Genomic DNA, 16,045 nt, shown 5'->3' with positions numbered 1-16,045 from the left:
TGTATTTATGTCACTGTATTAGTTCAAAGTCCGTTTTGCATAAAAGCACAGTTCCTTCATAGTGCGGTTGTCACGGATGATGTTGCAGAAAGCTGGAACTTATAAATAAATGACCGACTGGCTTGATCCCAAACTAAGGAGCATATAGGTGAGCCCTTTAAAACCCTAAGAGCTCTCCCTGACTGCTATGCACATGAAAGGGTCTCAGAGGTAGACGATTGTATGCCCACGTACCTTAGACTGTGTGACACCTGAAAACCCTATAATAGTGAGGGGACACGACCACCGGCTCCCTGCACTTAATACGGACGGAGTCAGGGTCACCTAGAATCAAGCCAGCAAGGAAACACAATACATGAAATGACTTATCTGAGCAAACAGCAGCAGCAGCCTCCAGCAGTGAACACTTCATCCAGGAAGTAGTATAAACCGCAAAGTAAGGCAGTATGGGAGGGAATATAAAGGGAGACGATTAGTCTAAATAGGTGACACCTGGGAGAAGGAAAGGAGATGACAAAGTGAAACCAAAACAAAGAACGTCATACAAGAGGTAGAGAAGAACGTCTGCCAGACCTTCTCACAGGACTGGCGGTGACAGCGGTTAGCTGATACTTCACTGTTATCGCTGGATTACACTTGTTGCGATCACCACGTAGGTAAGTATTATTATTATTCAAATAAATGGCGACATTACCAGTCTATTTCCATGACCGGGGAGCTCTGTATGCGAAGGGTAGGCGTATCGCTGCAGCTGGTGGCTTCGCTATCCTCGGCGTCCCACGTGTTGTGCGGGGATGCCGATACTCTCTGCTCCTGGATGCTGGTCAATGGAGGTCACGGAGCGCCACTGTTTGCTATGAGGAAATTCGATGATATCATTCCCACATGTACTGTCTCCTCTTTACAGCCAGACGCGTTTCGGAGCCTCGCGCTCCTTCGTCAGTGGTAGACAGTACGCTGCTTTTTTTGGATCTTTTTAAAGATGGATCTCTAATGAAGGGGGAGATGTTTATCACAATATCCAGGATCAACATATGGAGTGGATCTTATCAATCTTATAAGCGCTCCTGCAACATGGCTCCACCAAATCATCTACCTATAGAAAGATAAGAGATCAAAACATTATGATATACAAAAGAAGGGATATAAAACGATGGTCCATACATCTGCGTTTTTACATTTTTCTACGTCTCTAGTTAATTAAGCGCTTTAGATGAATCCCAACTCATATCTAGAGGTGCTCAAGGCGATATAGAAAGTATACTATACTATAGATCTACAGAACGTCTACTCATAGAGAGAAACAAGGAAAAAACTTGCCTCAAGTCTGAAAAAGCGGTAAGAATATCACATATGATGTACAAGATAGTTTCATACATCTATATTATTATTATCCCCCATTCCTACATGCTTGTTATGATGTATATCGTATGAACTGTAATGATATCGTTTTTCATTATTCCATATTTTTTCTTTTATTTTTTTATTTATTTTTATTTTTCATTTTTTTCTTGCCTCTCCATACTACATCACTCTACCTTCCTCATTATCCCTACTATCTTCACTCTTTTTTCTTATCTTGTTGGAGATGTGGTAAAAGAGAAGGTGCGAGCGGATGGGGGGGATGCCAAGGAGGGGAGATGGAGGTGCTGGTAAATAGCCGGACCTCAATGTCCTGTCCTCGATTGGCACCCAGGACTACCAGAAGCCAATCAGCTCAGCCTTTACACCAGCAGGAATTATTGTGTCAAACGCTTGACTCGGCCCTGGACATATTGGCGATATGGTTGCCCCCTCTCCATGGTCTCCTAATCTTCTCAAGGTAAGTTTAGTCGGGTCTTTATTGTGATATTCTTTAAAGTGTTGTGAAACATAATCAATTTTCAAATCCGTTTCTAATATTTGTGATGTGTTCTGCTACTCTCTGTCTCAACGTTCTTCCTATATGTTCTTTGCGGCATGGACACTCTAGAATGTATATTACGTCAGTTGTATCACAAGTCAAACTGTCCCTAATTGTATAATAAAAAGAATTTTGTGTAGAATGTATTTGTATCGTTTTTTTTAGGAAAGTGTGTTATTTTGCAATTATTACAACCGTGGAAGCCTTTGGAGAATGAGCAGTTTGTTTTGCCCCTATTTATCCTTCTCTTTACAGTTGGTGCAATTATCGAACCTGGATGAGTTGCTTTAGTGTATGTGATTTGATGGGTAGTAGTTAGTATGGGCCCCACAACTGTGTCCCTCAATAAATGGTGCCAATGTTTCCTAATACGTTTTTCAGTTGCTCGATATTGTGAATGGAAAGGGAGGATCACACGGAGATCATCATCTTGTTTGTTTTCCCTCTTATTAGTTTTGAAAATAGTGTCTCTAACTTTATATAAAGATGCTTCTACTATCTTATCTGGATATTGCTTATTTAAAAACTGTTGTTTCAATTGTATAGCTTCATTTTCAAATTGTTCATTAGATGTACTGTACAATTGCGCTTAATTCGTCTAAACTGACTAGTTGGAATGTTCAGTAACTGTCACCGCCAGTTCTCTGAGAAGGTCTGGCAGACGTTCTTCTGTACCTCTTGCATGATGTTCTTTGTTTTGGTTTCACTTTGTCATCTCCTTTCCTTCTCTCAGCTGTCACCTATTTAGACTAATTGTCTCCCTTTATATTCCCTCCCATACTGCCTCACTTTGTGGTTTATACTACTTCCTGGATTGAAGTGTTCACTTCTGGAGACTTCTGCTACTGCTTGTTCAGATAAGTCCTTTCATGTATTGTGTTTCCTTGCTGGCTTGATTCTAGGTGACCCTGACTCCCTCCGTATTAAGTGCAGGGAGCCGGTGGTCGTGTCCCCTCACTATTATAGGGTTTTCAGGTGTCACACAGTCTAGGTACGAGGGCATGCAATCGTCTACCTCTGAGACCCTTGCATGTGCATAGCAGTCAGGGAGAGCTCTTAGGGTTTTATAGGGGTCACCTATATGCTCCTTAGTTTGGGATCAAGCCAGTCGGATGTTTATCCATAACTTCCAGCTATCTGCAACATCATCTGTGACAGTAACCATCTAGGAAGATGGCAGCTTGAATATAGGATGTACTTACTTTTCATAACGGGTTTATGATGAGTATTAGACACTAATCTTTGATTGACGATCTTAATAGTTAGATCTAAAAACTCTATTTGTGTCCTGCTTATATTGGTTGTAAAATTGAAATTCCTCTTATTAATATTGATTTGTTGCAACAAAGTGTTTAACTGATCCTCTGTGCATTGCCAAATAAATATAATATCGTCGATATAGCGCCGCCATAGTCCCAGACTCGTCCCCAATAATGGACCGACGGTATCTGCCTCCCATTGTGCCATAAATAAATTGGCACAACTGGGGGCGAATCTGGTACCCATGGCGGTTCCCCTTTCTTGCACATAAAATTCTGATTCATAAGAAAAATAATTGTGCGTCAAAATATATTTGACCCCCTTCTATTATAAAACTGATTTGTTCTTGCTGTAAACGACTATTAGACTGTAATTGTTCTCTTCCGGCCTCCATGCCCTGATTGTGCGATATAATTGTGTATAATGAATTTACGTCCATTGTGCCCAGTGATCCTGAACTTCCAATTTTTCCAAAGTTAATATAATATCCGTAGTAACATTTGTATATGATGGGATTTGTTTGACAACTGGTTGTAATAGTCTATCTACCGTATGTATTGTGATAAATTGGAAGATATAGAACCTATACCAGAAATGATAGGTCTTCCCGGTGGTTCAGTATAATTTTTATGAATTTTAGGAATGCAATAAAAGATTGGTAACCTCCTTGGTGTCCCAACTACGTGTTTGTACTCCCGTTCAAGGAGAATCCCTTTATTGCGTCCTATATCGCAATATTTTACCAATTCTTTATGGTATTTAATAGTAGGATCACACTTTATATGTAGATGGATCAGATAATTGTCTTCTGCATTCCTTATCGTACTGATCTGTATCTCCTCTATCCGATGGTCTGATGGTAATATTGTGCAGAGGTTGTAGTTGTTTCATGGCCTCTTTTTCATGTTTTGTTTAAATATTAGGTACTGGCCTATTCTTCAATTTTCTTACATCAGATTCTATATATCTCATGACCTATCTCTTGTTTGGGATATTTCTTAGACTTTTCAGTATGTTCCTATATAACTGGGTTAGAACCTTCTCGTAATATTGGATTTTTCATATAATATTTCCTTAAACAGATTCTTCTGAGGAATTTCTCTTTACCCATATACCGTAAGTGGTGAATTTGTCTAATGTAATTGTGGGAGAAAACTTTAGTCTTTAATTTACAAAGCTAGTTAAGTGTATTTGACTAATATTGACTATGGCATTGCCCTCTATAGTCGTGCTCTGTGTCGTCGGTGTGCGGGTCTTCTCCGATCGTCCTCTCCTTCGTATCTTTTTGCTCGTCTATGTGGTTGTGCTCTGATCGGTGTCTTTATTTTGTGATTTTCTCCTTGATGGTGATAGTGTCACGGATGATGTTGCAGAAAACTGGAAGTTATAAACAAACATCCGACTGACTTGATCCCAAACTAAGGAACATGTGGGCAAGCCCTATAAAACCCCTAGAGCTCTCCCTGACTGCTATGCCCATGCAAAGGTCTTTATGGTAGACGATTGCATGTCCTCGTACCTAGACTGTGTGACACCTGAAAACCCTATAATAGTGAGGGGACACGTCCACCGGCTCCCTGCACTTAATACGGACGGAGTCAGGGTCACCTATAATCAAGCCAGCACGGAAAGACAAATAAAGGAAACAGACTTATCTGAGGAACCAGCAGTTGCAGCCTCCAGCAGTGAACACAATCCTATCCTCCTCCTAGCTGACCAGTATAGAGCCTATCCTCCTCCTATCTGACCAGTATAGAGCCTATCCTCCTCCTATCTGACCAGTATAGAGCCTATTCTCCTCCTAGCTGACCAGTATAGAGCCTATCCTCCTCCTAGCTGACCAGTATAGAGCCTATCCTCCTCATAGCTGACCAGTATAGAGCCTATCCTCCTCCTATCTGACCAGTATAGAGCCTATCCTCCTCCTAGCTGACCAGTATAGAGCCTATCCTCCTCCTAGCTGACCAGTATAGAACCTATCCTCCTCCTAGCTGACCAGTATAGAACCTATCCTCCTCCTAGCTGACCAGTATAGAACCTATCTTCCTCCTAGCTGACCAGTATAGAGCCTATCCTCCTCCTAGCTGACCAGTATAGAGCCTATCCTCCTCCTAGCTGACCAGTATAGAACCTATCTTCCTCCTAGCTGACCAGTATAGAGCCTATCCTCCTCCTAGCTGGCCAGTATAGAACCTATCCTCCTCCTAGCTGACCAGTATAGAGCCTATCCTCCTCCTAGCTGACCAGTATAGAGCCTATCCTCCTCCTAGCTGACCAGTATAGAACCTATCCTCCTCCTAGCTGACCAGTATAGAGCCTATCCTCCTCCTAGCTGACCAGTATAGAGCCTATCCTCCTTCTAGCTGGCCATTATAGAACCTATCCTCCTCCTAGCTGACCAGTATAGATCCTATCCTCCTCCTAGCTGACCAGTATAGACCCCATCCTCCTCCTAGCTGACCAGTATAGAGCCTATCCTCCTCCTAGCTGACCAGTATAGAGCCTATCCTCCTCCTAGCTGACCAGTATAGAGCCTATCCTCCTCCTAGCTGACCAGTATAGATCCTATCCTCCTCCTAGCTGACCAGTATAGACCCCATCCTCCTCCTAGCTGACCAGTATAGAGCCTATCCTCCTCCTAGCTGACCAGTATAGAGCCTATCCTCGTCCTAGATGACCAGTAAAGATCCTATCCTCCTCCTAGCTGACCAGTATAGAGCCTATCCTCGTCCTAGATGACCAGTATAGATCCTATCCTCCTCCTAGCTGATCAGTATAGAGCCTATCCTCCTCCTAGCTGACCAGTATAGAGCCTATCCTCCTCCTAGATGACCAGTATAGATCCTATCCTCCTCCTAGCTGACCAGTATAGAGCCTATCCTCCTCCTAGCTGACCAGTATAGAGCCTATCCTCCTCCTAGCTGATCAGTATAGAGCCTATCCTCCTCCTAGCTGACCAGTATAGAGCCTATCCTCCTCCTAGATGACCAGTATAGATCCTATCCTCCTCCTAGCTGACCAGTATAGAGCCTATCCTCCTCCTAGCTGACCAGTATAGATCCTATCCTCCTCCTAGATGACCAGTATAGATCCTATCCTCCTCCTAGCTGACCAGTATAGACCCCATCCTCCTCCTATATATACAGTGGCATGGAAAGCGACACAGGGTCACCATGGCGACGGCCCAGGAGCAGTCCACTGAGCCTTAACGGGGTGGTGCCTGATACCCCCCTATAGTCACCTCAGAATGGTCGCTTCTAGCGTGGAGCGCAGAGGACATGTGACCGCGCTTAGCCCCGCCCCGGGTCAGGCCTGGCAGCTTGGTGACGACATCCGAGTGAGCGGAGGAGAGTGTCCCCGGACTGGAGAGCGCCGGCCTCGGGAGAGACATGCGGACTGCGGGGCTGCTGCTCGTCCTGCTCCAGCTGTCCCTGCCCCCACTTCTGGAGGCCAAGGAGTGTGAGAAGGCTTGTGTGAACGGCGTCTGCCAGCCGGGCAGCGGACAGTGCCTGTGTGACCCCGGCTGGACCGGAGAGCAGTGCCAGCACTGCGGGGGCCGCTTCTTGTGAGTCCGCCCTCCTCTGTGGGCACTGCGGCTGTGTATATGTGCTGGGTGTGGGGGGAGCTGGGGGTGTATACTGTGTGTGGGGGGAGCTGGGGGTATATACTGTGTATATGGGGGGAGCTGGGGGTATATACTGTGTATAGGGGGGAGCTGGGGGTATATACTGTGTATATGGGGGAGCTGGGGGTATATACTGTGTATGGGGGGAGCTGGGGGTGTATACTGTGTATATGGGGGAGCTGGGGGTGTATACTGTGTATATGGGGGAGCTGGGGGTGTATACTGTGTATATGGGGGGAGCTGGGGGTGTATACTGTGTATATGGGGGGAGCTGGGGGTGTATACTGTGTATATGGGGGGAGCTGGGGGTGTATACTGTGTATATGGGGGGAGCTGGGGGTGTATACTGTGTATAGGGGGGAGCTGGGGGTGTATACTGTGTATATGGGGGGAGCTGGGGGTGTATACTGTGTATATGGGGGGAGCTGGGGGTGTATACTGTGTATATGGGGGGAGCTGGGGGTGTATACTGTGTATATGGGGGAGCTGGGGGTGTATACTGTGTATATGGGGGAGCTGGGGGTGTATACTGTGTATATGGGGGAGCTGGGGGTGTATACTGTGTATATGGGGGGAGCTGGGGGTGTATACTGTGTATATGGGGGGAGCTGGGGGTGTATACTGTGTATATGGGGGGAGCTGGGGGTGTATACTGTGTATATGGGGGAGCTGGGGGTGTACACTGTGTGTGGGGGGGAGCTGGGGGTGTACGCTGTGTATATGGGGGGAGCTGGGGGTAAACGCTGTGTATATGGGGGGAGCTGGGGGTATATACGGTAGGTCCCCCCCACCACCTTACGCTCAGTCGTTCTCTGCTTGATGTTGGATAATGGGAGTAGTTGTGTTTCTAACGCTCTGTCTAGTTCTGCTCCCACAGCTGGAGGTTTGTTTCAGTGTGTCTGCGCAGAGCTGAGCAGTAGTCCTCTATGTGGATATATACACAGATGCCCTGTAACCACTGCCCAGCCCTGTACTGCTCCTCAGTCTCTGTGTCTAAGTTGGAGGTTTTGAATCACTGACTGCAAGCAGAGGTCTTGACGGAATTAATAGAGAAGATATAAGGCTGCTTTCACACTAGCGTTAGTATTTTCCGGTATTGAGATCTGTCATAGGGGCTCAATACCGGAAAAAACGCTTCCGTTTTGTCCCCATTCATTGTCAATGGGGACAAAACGTAACTAAACAGAACGGAGCGCTCCAGAATACGTTCCGTTCTCATACCGGAGAACAAACTGCAGCATGCTGTGGTTTTCTTTCCGTCCGGGGATGCGGAGCAAAACACAATAGAAAACGGATCCGTCCCCCATTGACTTTCAGTGGAGTTCATGACGGATCGGTCTTGGCGATGTTGGAGATAATATAACCGAATCCGTCCATAATGGATGCAGACGGTTGTATTATCAGTAACGCAAGCGTTTTTGCGGATCACTGCCGGATCCAGTAAAACCACTAGTGTGAATGTAGTCTAAGGCCCCTTTCACACGGGTGAGTTTTCCGCGTGGATGCGATGCGGGAGGTGAACGCATTACAACAGCACTGAATCCGGTTCAGTCCGGTAACTCACCTTAGTCCACTTGATCGCGTATCCCGGCATCTCCTTCTGCCTTCATCTGTGAGGAATAGGACCTGTGGTGATGGACCATGTGAGGGACCATGTGATGAGCGCAGTGACTTCATCAAAGGTCCTATTGCTCACAGAAAAAGACAGAAGAGATGCCGGCTGCGCGAACAAATGGATTAAGGTGAGTTTTTTATTTTTATTTAACCCCTCCAGCCCTATTGTACCATGCAGTCTGTATTCAGAATGCTATTATTTTCCCTTATAACTATGTTATAAGGGGAAATAATACAATCTACAGAACACCGATCCCAAGCCTGAACTTCTGTGAAGAGGTTCGGGTCTGGGTACCACATTCAGTTTTTTATCACGCGCGTGCAAAACGCATTGCACCCGCGGGATAAAAACGGAACGCAATCGCAGTCAAAACTGACTGAAATTGCGTACCTACTCGCGCGGGTTTGCAGCAAAGCATCAGGACTTATCCGGACCTAATCTGGACACGCTCGTCTGCAGGGGGCCTAAGAGGAAGTTGCAGAAGTTTTGGTCCATGGTCAGTCCTGTGCCGTTATCAGCGGGGTCTTGGAGTTGGCTCCTTACTAAAGTTGAAGGGGTTATCCAGACATTTGCAATCAATGACCTATCCTCGCACAGGCCGTCCGATTCTTGGTACCCCCTCCGATCACCAGCCACCCCTTCATACCACTGATCTGCAGGGGCGCTGAGAGTCAGACCCCACCGAGTAATGTCTGATTACTAGTCTTAGTACTAGGAGTACATTGTAGCTGGATGGTGGAGGTAGTAGTAGTCACAGTACATGGGGTGGATGACCTGCCGGTATATAACGTGCGGCTGTAGTGTGAACTGCATCCTATTGATTTCCCGCTATCCTGTTGGTGCACAGACCCCCGCCTCCCTCCTCTCCTCCGCGCGGCCGATCAGTGACCTCCATCAGTCCAGTACACCGGTCCTCTGTGGGGGCTCCGCTCCTGGTTCTGGCTCACAATCACTGATGGAAATCACTGATCAAACACTGATGTGTGAGTAAAGCTTTCCACCCTTGGATGACTTTCATATGTTTATACCGTGTGACTGTGTGCATGGATTTAAAGGGCCAGTAGCCGTGTAACTGTGCACCTGGATTTAAAGGACCACTAGCCGTATAACTGTGCACCTGGATTTAAAGGGCCAGTAGCCGTATAACTGTGCACCTGGATTTAAAGGGCCAGTAGCCGTGTAACTGTGCACCTGGATTTAAAGGACCACTAGCCGTATAACTGTGCACCTGGATTTAAAGGACCACTAGCCGTATAACTGTGCACCTGGATTTAAAGGGCCTGTAGCCGTGTAACTGTGCACCTGGATTTTAAAGGGCCTGTAGCCGTGTAACTGTGCACCTGGATTTTAAAGGGCCAGTAGCCGTGTAACTGTGCACCTGGATTTTAAAGGGCCAGTAGCCGTGTAACTGTGCACCTGGATTTTAAAGGCCAGTAGCCGTGTAACTGTGCACCTGGATTTTAAAGGGCCAGTAGCCGTGTAACTGTGCACCTGGATTTTAAAGGGCCAGTAGCCGTGTAACTGTGCACCTGGATTTTAAAGGGCCAGTAGCCGTGTAACTGTGCACCTGGATTTTAAAGGGCCAGTAGCCGTGTAACTGTGCACCTGGATTTTAAAGGGCCAGTAGCCGTGTAACTGTGCACCTGGATTTTAAAGGGCCAGTAGCCGTGTAACTGTGCACCTGGATTTTAAAGGGCCAGTAGCCGTGTAACTGGATTTTAAAGGGCCAGTAGCCGTGTAACTGGATTTTAAAGGGCCAGTAGCCGTGTAACTGGATTTTAAAGGGCCAGTAGCCGTGTAACTGGATTTTAAAGGGCCAGTAGCCGTGTAACTGGATTTTAAAGGGCCAGTAGCCGTGTAACTGGATTTTAAAGGGCCAGTAGCCGTGTAACTGGATTTTAAAGGGCCAGTAGCCGTGTAACTGGATTTTAAAGGGCCAGTAGCCGTGTAACTGGATTTTAAAGGGCCAGTAGCCGTGTAACTGGATTTTAAAGGGCCAGTAGCCGTGTAACTGGATTTTAAAGGGCCAGTAGCCGTGTAACTGGATTTTAAAGGGCCAGTAGCCGTGTAACTGGATTTTAAAGGGCCAGTAGCCGTGTAACTGGATTTTAAAGGGCCAGTAGCCGTGTAACTGGATTTTAAAGGGCCAGTAGCCGTGTAACTGGATTTTAAAGGGCCAGTAGCCGTGTAACTGTGCACCTGGATTAAAAAGGGCAGTTATGGCCCTGTGCTCAGTGTTTGTGGCCGGCCCTGGCTGTTGTATGTAATCTGGTTGATCCGTGGTGGATGGATCTCATGGCGGTGTCACACTATAATATAATCTTTACAGTACTGGCGCCATCTCTGCTCAGCCTCGCAGTGGACCCGTCCCCTCTGCCGCTCATTCACACTTGTGCTCCCACTGATCAGCCCATAGACCAGGGGGTGCACAACATTTTCGGGTTGGGGTCCACATTGTCAGACTAAACCAGACGAGCGCTGAAAATAAAATGTAAAGTGGTATTAACAACTGAAATACATGTGAGGAGCAAGACGACGCACGCATGTGCTACCAGAGGGTGGGTTGGGGGCCGCACGGAATCCCCCCTGCCATAGACGGGTAACATGTAGAGATACGTGTTCCGTGTTACATCCATTATAAAATAGCAAAAAAAAATAATTATAAAAATGGGTGAAAACGGACAGTTCTGCGCTGTACGGAAGTAATAATGTAGATGATGCGTATTTACATCACAAGTGTGAACGAGCCGTAACATGGAGACTCCTCGGTCGTAGCTGCTGCAGAACCTCGCGGCCCAACATCTGCACCACAAATGCATTTAGAACTTCCCCCATTTCAATGGAAAATCTTTATATAAAATCTGAGTTTTTTTTTTCCCCCGCTTGTGGTTTTAAAAACTGCAAGCATGAAATAGAAGTGTCCTGCCCATTCTCGACATGGAACCCGCGGCCAGAATTCCCACTGATAATGGGCAGAAATAAAAATCCATGCCAAATCCGCATCAAAAACCGCACCAGAAAAAACTCCAAAAAAAACTTTTTTTTTCAGCACAGACACTAAGGTGTGAACTAGTGAGATGGCAGGGATGGCTACTAGTATGGGAGACCAGTCTTACTATTAGGCATCTTGCACACGACCGTATGGCCTTTTCAGTATTTTGTGGTCCGCAAAAAATACGGATGACGTCTGTGTGCATTCTGTTTTTTGCGGAACGGAACAGCTGGCCCCTGATAGAACAGTCCTGTCCTTGTCCGTTATGCGGACAATAATAGGACATGTTCTATATTTGAACGGAAATGGAAGGCATACGGAGTACCTTCCGTTTTTTTTTTGCGGATCCATTGAAATGAATGGTTCCATATACGGAACTCAAAAAAGGGAACGTAAATAAAAATAAAAAAACGTTTACGGCCTTACAGAGGTGGCAAAGAGCCCAGATTGCAGTGAGGACCCCGGGCCCCTCAGGATGGTCCGCAGCAGAGGAATTACATTGTCTGGGGATTATTTAATGGTAAGGTGCCCTTTAATTCGCATCCATCATCCCTGGGGTTGTCCTGTTTGGGGACGTGCCCTGAACATGTGACCGTGGATTATGTCTGTAAATCCGAACGTGTGAAGCCCGTGCTGTGGACCGCAGATTGCTGTCCGCAATGCTCAGGCACCGTCCGTGGGGCAGCCGCATGGGGATTGCAAAACCTATTCACTTGAATGGTTCCGCAATCCTTCCGTTCCGCAAAAAGATAGAGCAAGTTCCATCTTTTTGCGGTGCGGCAGCACGGAACGGAACCCCAGAAAGCACTCCGTAGTGTTCTGTTCCGTGCTTCCATTCCGCACCTCCGGATTTGCAGACCCATTGAAAAGAATGGGTCCGCACCCGGGATGCGGAATGGCCACGGAACAGTGCCTATGTATTACGGATCCGCAAATGCGGTCCGCAATACGGCAACTGGCTTCACACATTCGTGTGAACGAGCCCTTACACGTAATTCCTATGTCCTAGAAACCTGACAGTCCTCACAGAGGCCGACGTTCTTCAGATACTGAAGGACAAGAACCAGAGGATAACGACTCCTATCATTGCATCATGTTACATAGAGGACTACCCCGGGGCTCGCCTACCGCGATCCAGCTTCACAATGAGTTCTGTAGGACTGTTGAGGGGAGGGCTCCTGCTGGCACCAGATGCCTTACAGACAGACTGATCTGAGGCTGGTCTCCAGGTGACGTAGTTATAATGACGGGTTGGGATCGGCGCAGCGTCCCGCTATCCGGCTTTATTATGCGCACAGTTTTTTTCTTTTTTATGATGCGCACATTGATCTCTATATCACACAGTTATGTGGTTTATGGCGGCTTCTGCTGGATTGCCGGGGGAGGGCGGCGTCAGTGACTCACACTGTTTACTTACAGAATCAGCAATCGTGACATTGTCGTAGAGGTTTTATAAGTCACTATGGCAGTCGTAAAACCGCCCTGAAAACACGTCCGCTACTCATTGTGATTTACTGTCAAGTTCTTGTACGTCAGTGCCGTATTATACCGGACCGTCGTATACATGGTGTGCTAATGACCCGTGTTATAGCGGTTACCTACTTATACCCTATATATTATTCTACATAGGAGCAGTGTTATAGTAGTTATATTCTTGTACATAGGAGGCAGTATTATAGTAGTTATATTCTTGTACATAGGAGCAGTATTATAGTAGTTATATTCTTGTACATAGGAGCAGTATTATAGTAGTTATATTCTTGTACATAGGAGGCAGTATTATAGTAGTTATATCCTTGTACATAGGAGCAGTATTATAGTAGTTATATTCCTGTACATAGGAGGCAGTATTATAGTAGTTATATTCTTGTACATAGGAGGCAGTATTATAGTAGTTATATTCTTGTACATAGGAGCAGTATTATAGTAGTTATATTCTTGTACATAGGAGGCAGTATTATAGTAGTTATATTCTTGTACATAGGAGCAGTATTATAGTAGTTATATTCTTGTACATAGGAGGCAGTATTATAGTAGTTATATTCTTGTACATAGGGGGCAGTATTATAGTAGTTATATTCTTGTACATAGGAGCAGTATTATAGTAGTTATATTCTTGTACATAGGAGGCAGTATTATAGTAGTTATATTCTTGTACATAGGAGCAGTATTATAGTAGTTATATTCTTGTACATAGGAGGCAGTATTATAGTAGTTATATTCTTGTACATAGGAGCAGTATTATAGTAGTTATATCCTTGTACATAGGAGCAGTATTATAGTAGTTATATTCTTGTACATAGGAGGCAGTATTATAGTAGTTATATTCTTGTACATAGGAGCAGTATTATAGTAGTTATATTCTTGTACATAGGAGCAGTATTATAGTAGTTATATTCTTGTACATAGGAGGCAGCATTATAGTAGTTATATTCTTGTACATAGGAGGCAGTATTATAGTAGTTATATTCTTGTACATAGGAGCAGCATTATAGTAGTTATATTCTTGTACAGAGGAGGCAGTATTATAGTAGTTATATTGTTACATAGGAGCAGTATTACAGTAGTTATATTCTTGTACATAGGAGGCAGTATTATAGTAGTTATATTCTTGTATATAGGAGGCAGTATTATAGTAGTTATATTCTTGTACATAGGAGCAGTATTATAGTAGTTATATTCTTGTACATAGGAGCAGTATTATAGTAGTTATATTGTACATAGGAGCAGTATTATAGTAGTTATATTCTTGTACATAGGAGCAGTATTATAGTAGTTATATTCTTGTACATAGGAGGCAGTATTATAGTAGTTATATCCTTGTACATAGGAGCAGTATTATAGTAGTTATATTCTTGTACATAGGAGGCAGTATTATAGTAGTTATATTCTTGTACATAGGAGCAGTATTATAGTAGTTATATTCTTGTACATAGGAGGTAGTATTATAGTAGTTATATTCTTGTACATAGGAGGCAGCATTATAGTAGTTATATTCTTGTACATAGGAGGCAGTATTATAGTAGTTATATTCTTGTACATAGGAGCAGCATTATAGTAGTTATATTCTTGTACAGAGGAGGCAGTATTATAGTAGTTATATTGTTACATAGGAGCAGTATTACAGTAGTTATATTCTTGTACATAGGAGGCAGTATTATAGTAGTTATATTCTTGTATATAGGAGGCAGTATTATAGTAGTTATATTCTTGTACATAGGAGCAGTATTATAGTAGTTATATTCTTGTACATAGGAGCAGTATTATAGTAGTTATATTCTTGTACATAGGAGCAGTATTATAGTAGTTATATTCTTGTACATAGGAGCAGTATTATAGTAGTTATATTCTTGTACATAGGAGCAGTATTATAGTAGTTATATTCTTGTACATAGGAGCAGTATTATAGTAGTTATATTCTTGTATATAGGAGCAGTATTATAGTAGTTATATTCTTGTACATAGGAGCAGTATTATAGTAGTTATATTCTTGTATATAGGAGCAGTATTATAGTAGTTATATTCTTGTACATAGGAGCAGTATTATAGTAGTTATATTCTTGTACATAGGAGGCAGTATTATAGCAGTTATATTCTTGTACATAGGAGCAGTATTATAGTAGTTATATTCTTGTACATAGGAGCAGTATTATAGTAGTTATATTCTTGTACATAGGATCAGTATTATAGTAGTTATATTCTTGTACATAGGAGGCAGTATTATAGTAGTTATATACCTGTACATAGGAGCAGTATTATAGTAGTTATATTCTTGTACATAGGAGCAGTATTATAGTAGTTATATTCTTGTATATAGGAGGCAGTATTATAGTAGTTATATTCTTGTACATAGGAGCAGTATTATAGTAGTTATATTCTTGTACATAGGAGCAGTATTATAGTAGTTATATTCTTGTACATAGGAGCAGTATTATAGTAGTTATATTCTTGTACATAGGAGCAGTATTATAGTAGTTATATTCTTGTACATAGGAGCAGTATTATAGTAGTTATATTCTTGTATATAGGAGCAGTATTATAGTAGTTATATTCTTGTATATAGGAGCAGTATTATAGTAGTTATATTCTTGTACATAGGAGCAGCATTATAGTAGTTATATTCTTGTACATAGGAGCAGTATTATAGTAGTTATATTCTTGTACATAGGAGCAGTATTATAGTAGTTATATTCGTGTACATAGGAGCAGTATTATAGTAGTTATATTCGTGTACATAGGAGCAGTATTATAGTAGTTATATTCTTGTACATAGGAGCAGTATTATAGTAGTTATATTCTTGTACATAGTAGCAGTATTATAGTAGTTATATTCTTGTACATAGTAGCAGTATTATAGTAGTTATATTCTTGTACATAGGAGCAGTATTATAGTAGTTATATTCTTGTACATAGGAGCAGTATTATAGTAGTTATATTCTTGTACATAGGAGCAGTATTATAGTAGTTATATTCTTGTACATAGGAGCAGTATTATAGTAGTTATATTCTTGTACATAGGAGCAGTATTATAGTAGATATATTCTTGTACATAGGAGCAGTATTATAGTAGATATATTCTTGTACATAGGAGCAGTATTATAGTAGTTATATTCTTGTACATAGAAGCAGTATTATAGTAGTTATATTCTT

At 43.4% G+C, this 16,045-nt stretch overlaps 1 protein-coding gene across 2 annotated transcripts in view; it reads left to right on the top strand.

Moving 5' to 3' along the window:
- Positions 1-6,463: 6,463 nt before the first annotated feature.
- The window catches only part of ATRN (attractin), a 104,229-nt gene continuing 94,647 nt past the window's right edge, over positions 6,464-16,045 (top strand). For both annotated transcript variants that reach the window (XM_040419329.1, XM_040419330.1), the window contains exon 1: positions 6,464-6,728. In XM_040419329.1, coding sequence (XP_040275263.1) covers positions 6,553-6,728 — 176 coding nt within the window. In that variant the 5' untranslated portion in view covers positions 6,464-6,552. The remainder of the gene's footprint in view (positions 6,729-16,045) is intronic.

This window comes from Bufo bufo, chromosome 2 (assembly GCF_905171765.1).
Source record: "Bufo bufo chromosome 2, aBufBuf1.1, whole genome shotgun sequence".
In the NCBI taxonomy this organism is placed as follows: domain Eukaryota; kingdom Metazoa; phylum Chordata; class Amphibia; order Anura; family Bufonidae; genus Bufo; species Bufo bufo.
This window is presented reverse-complemented; position numbering and strand designations above follow the sequence as displayed.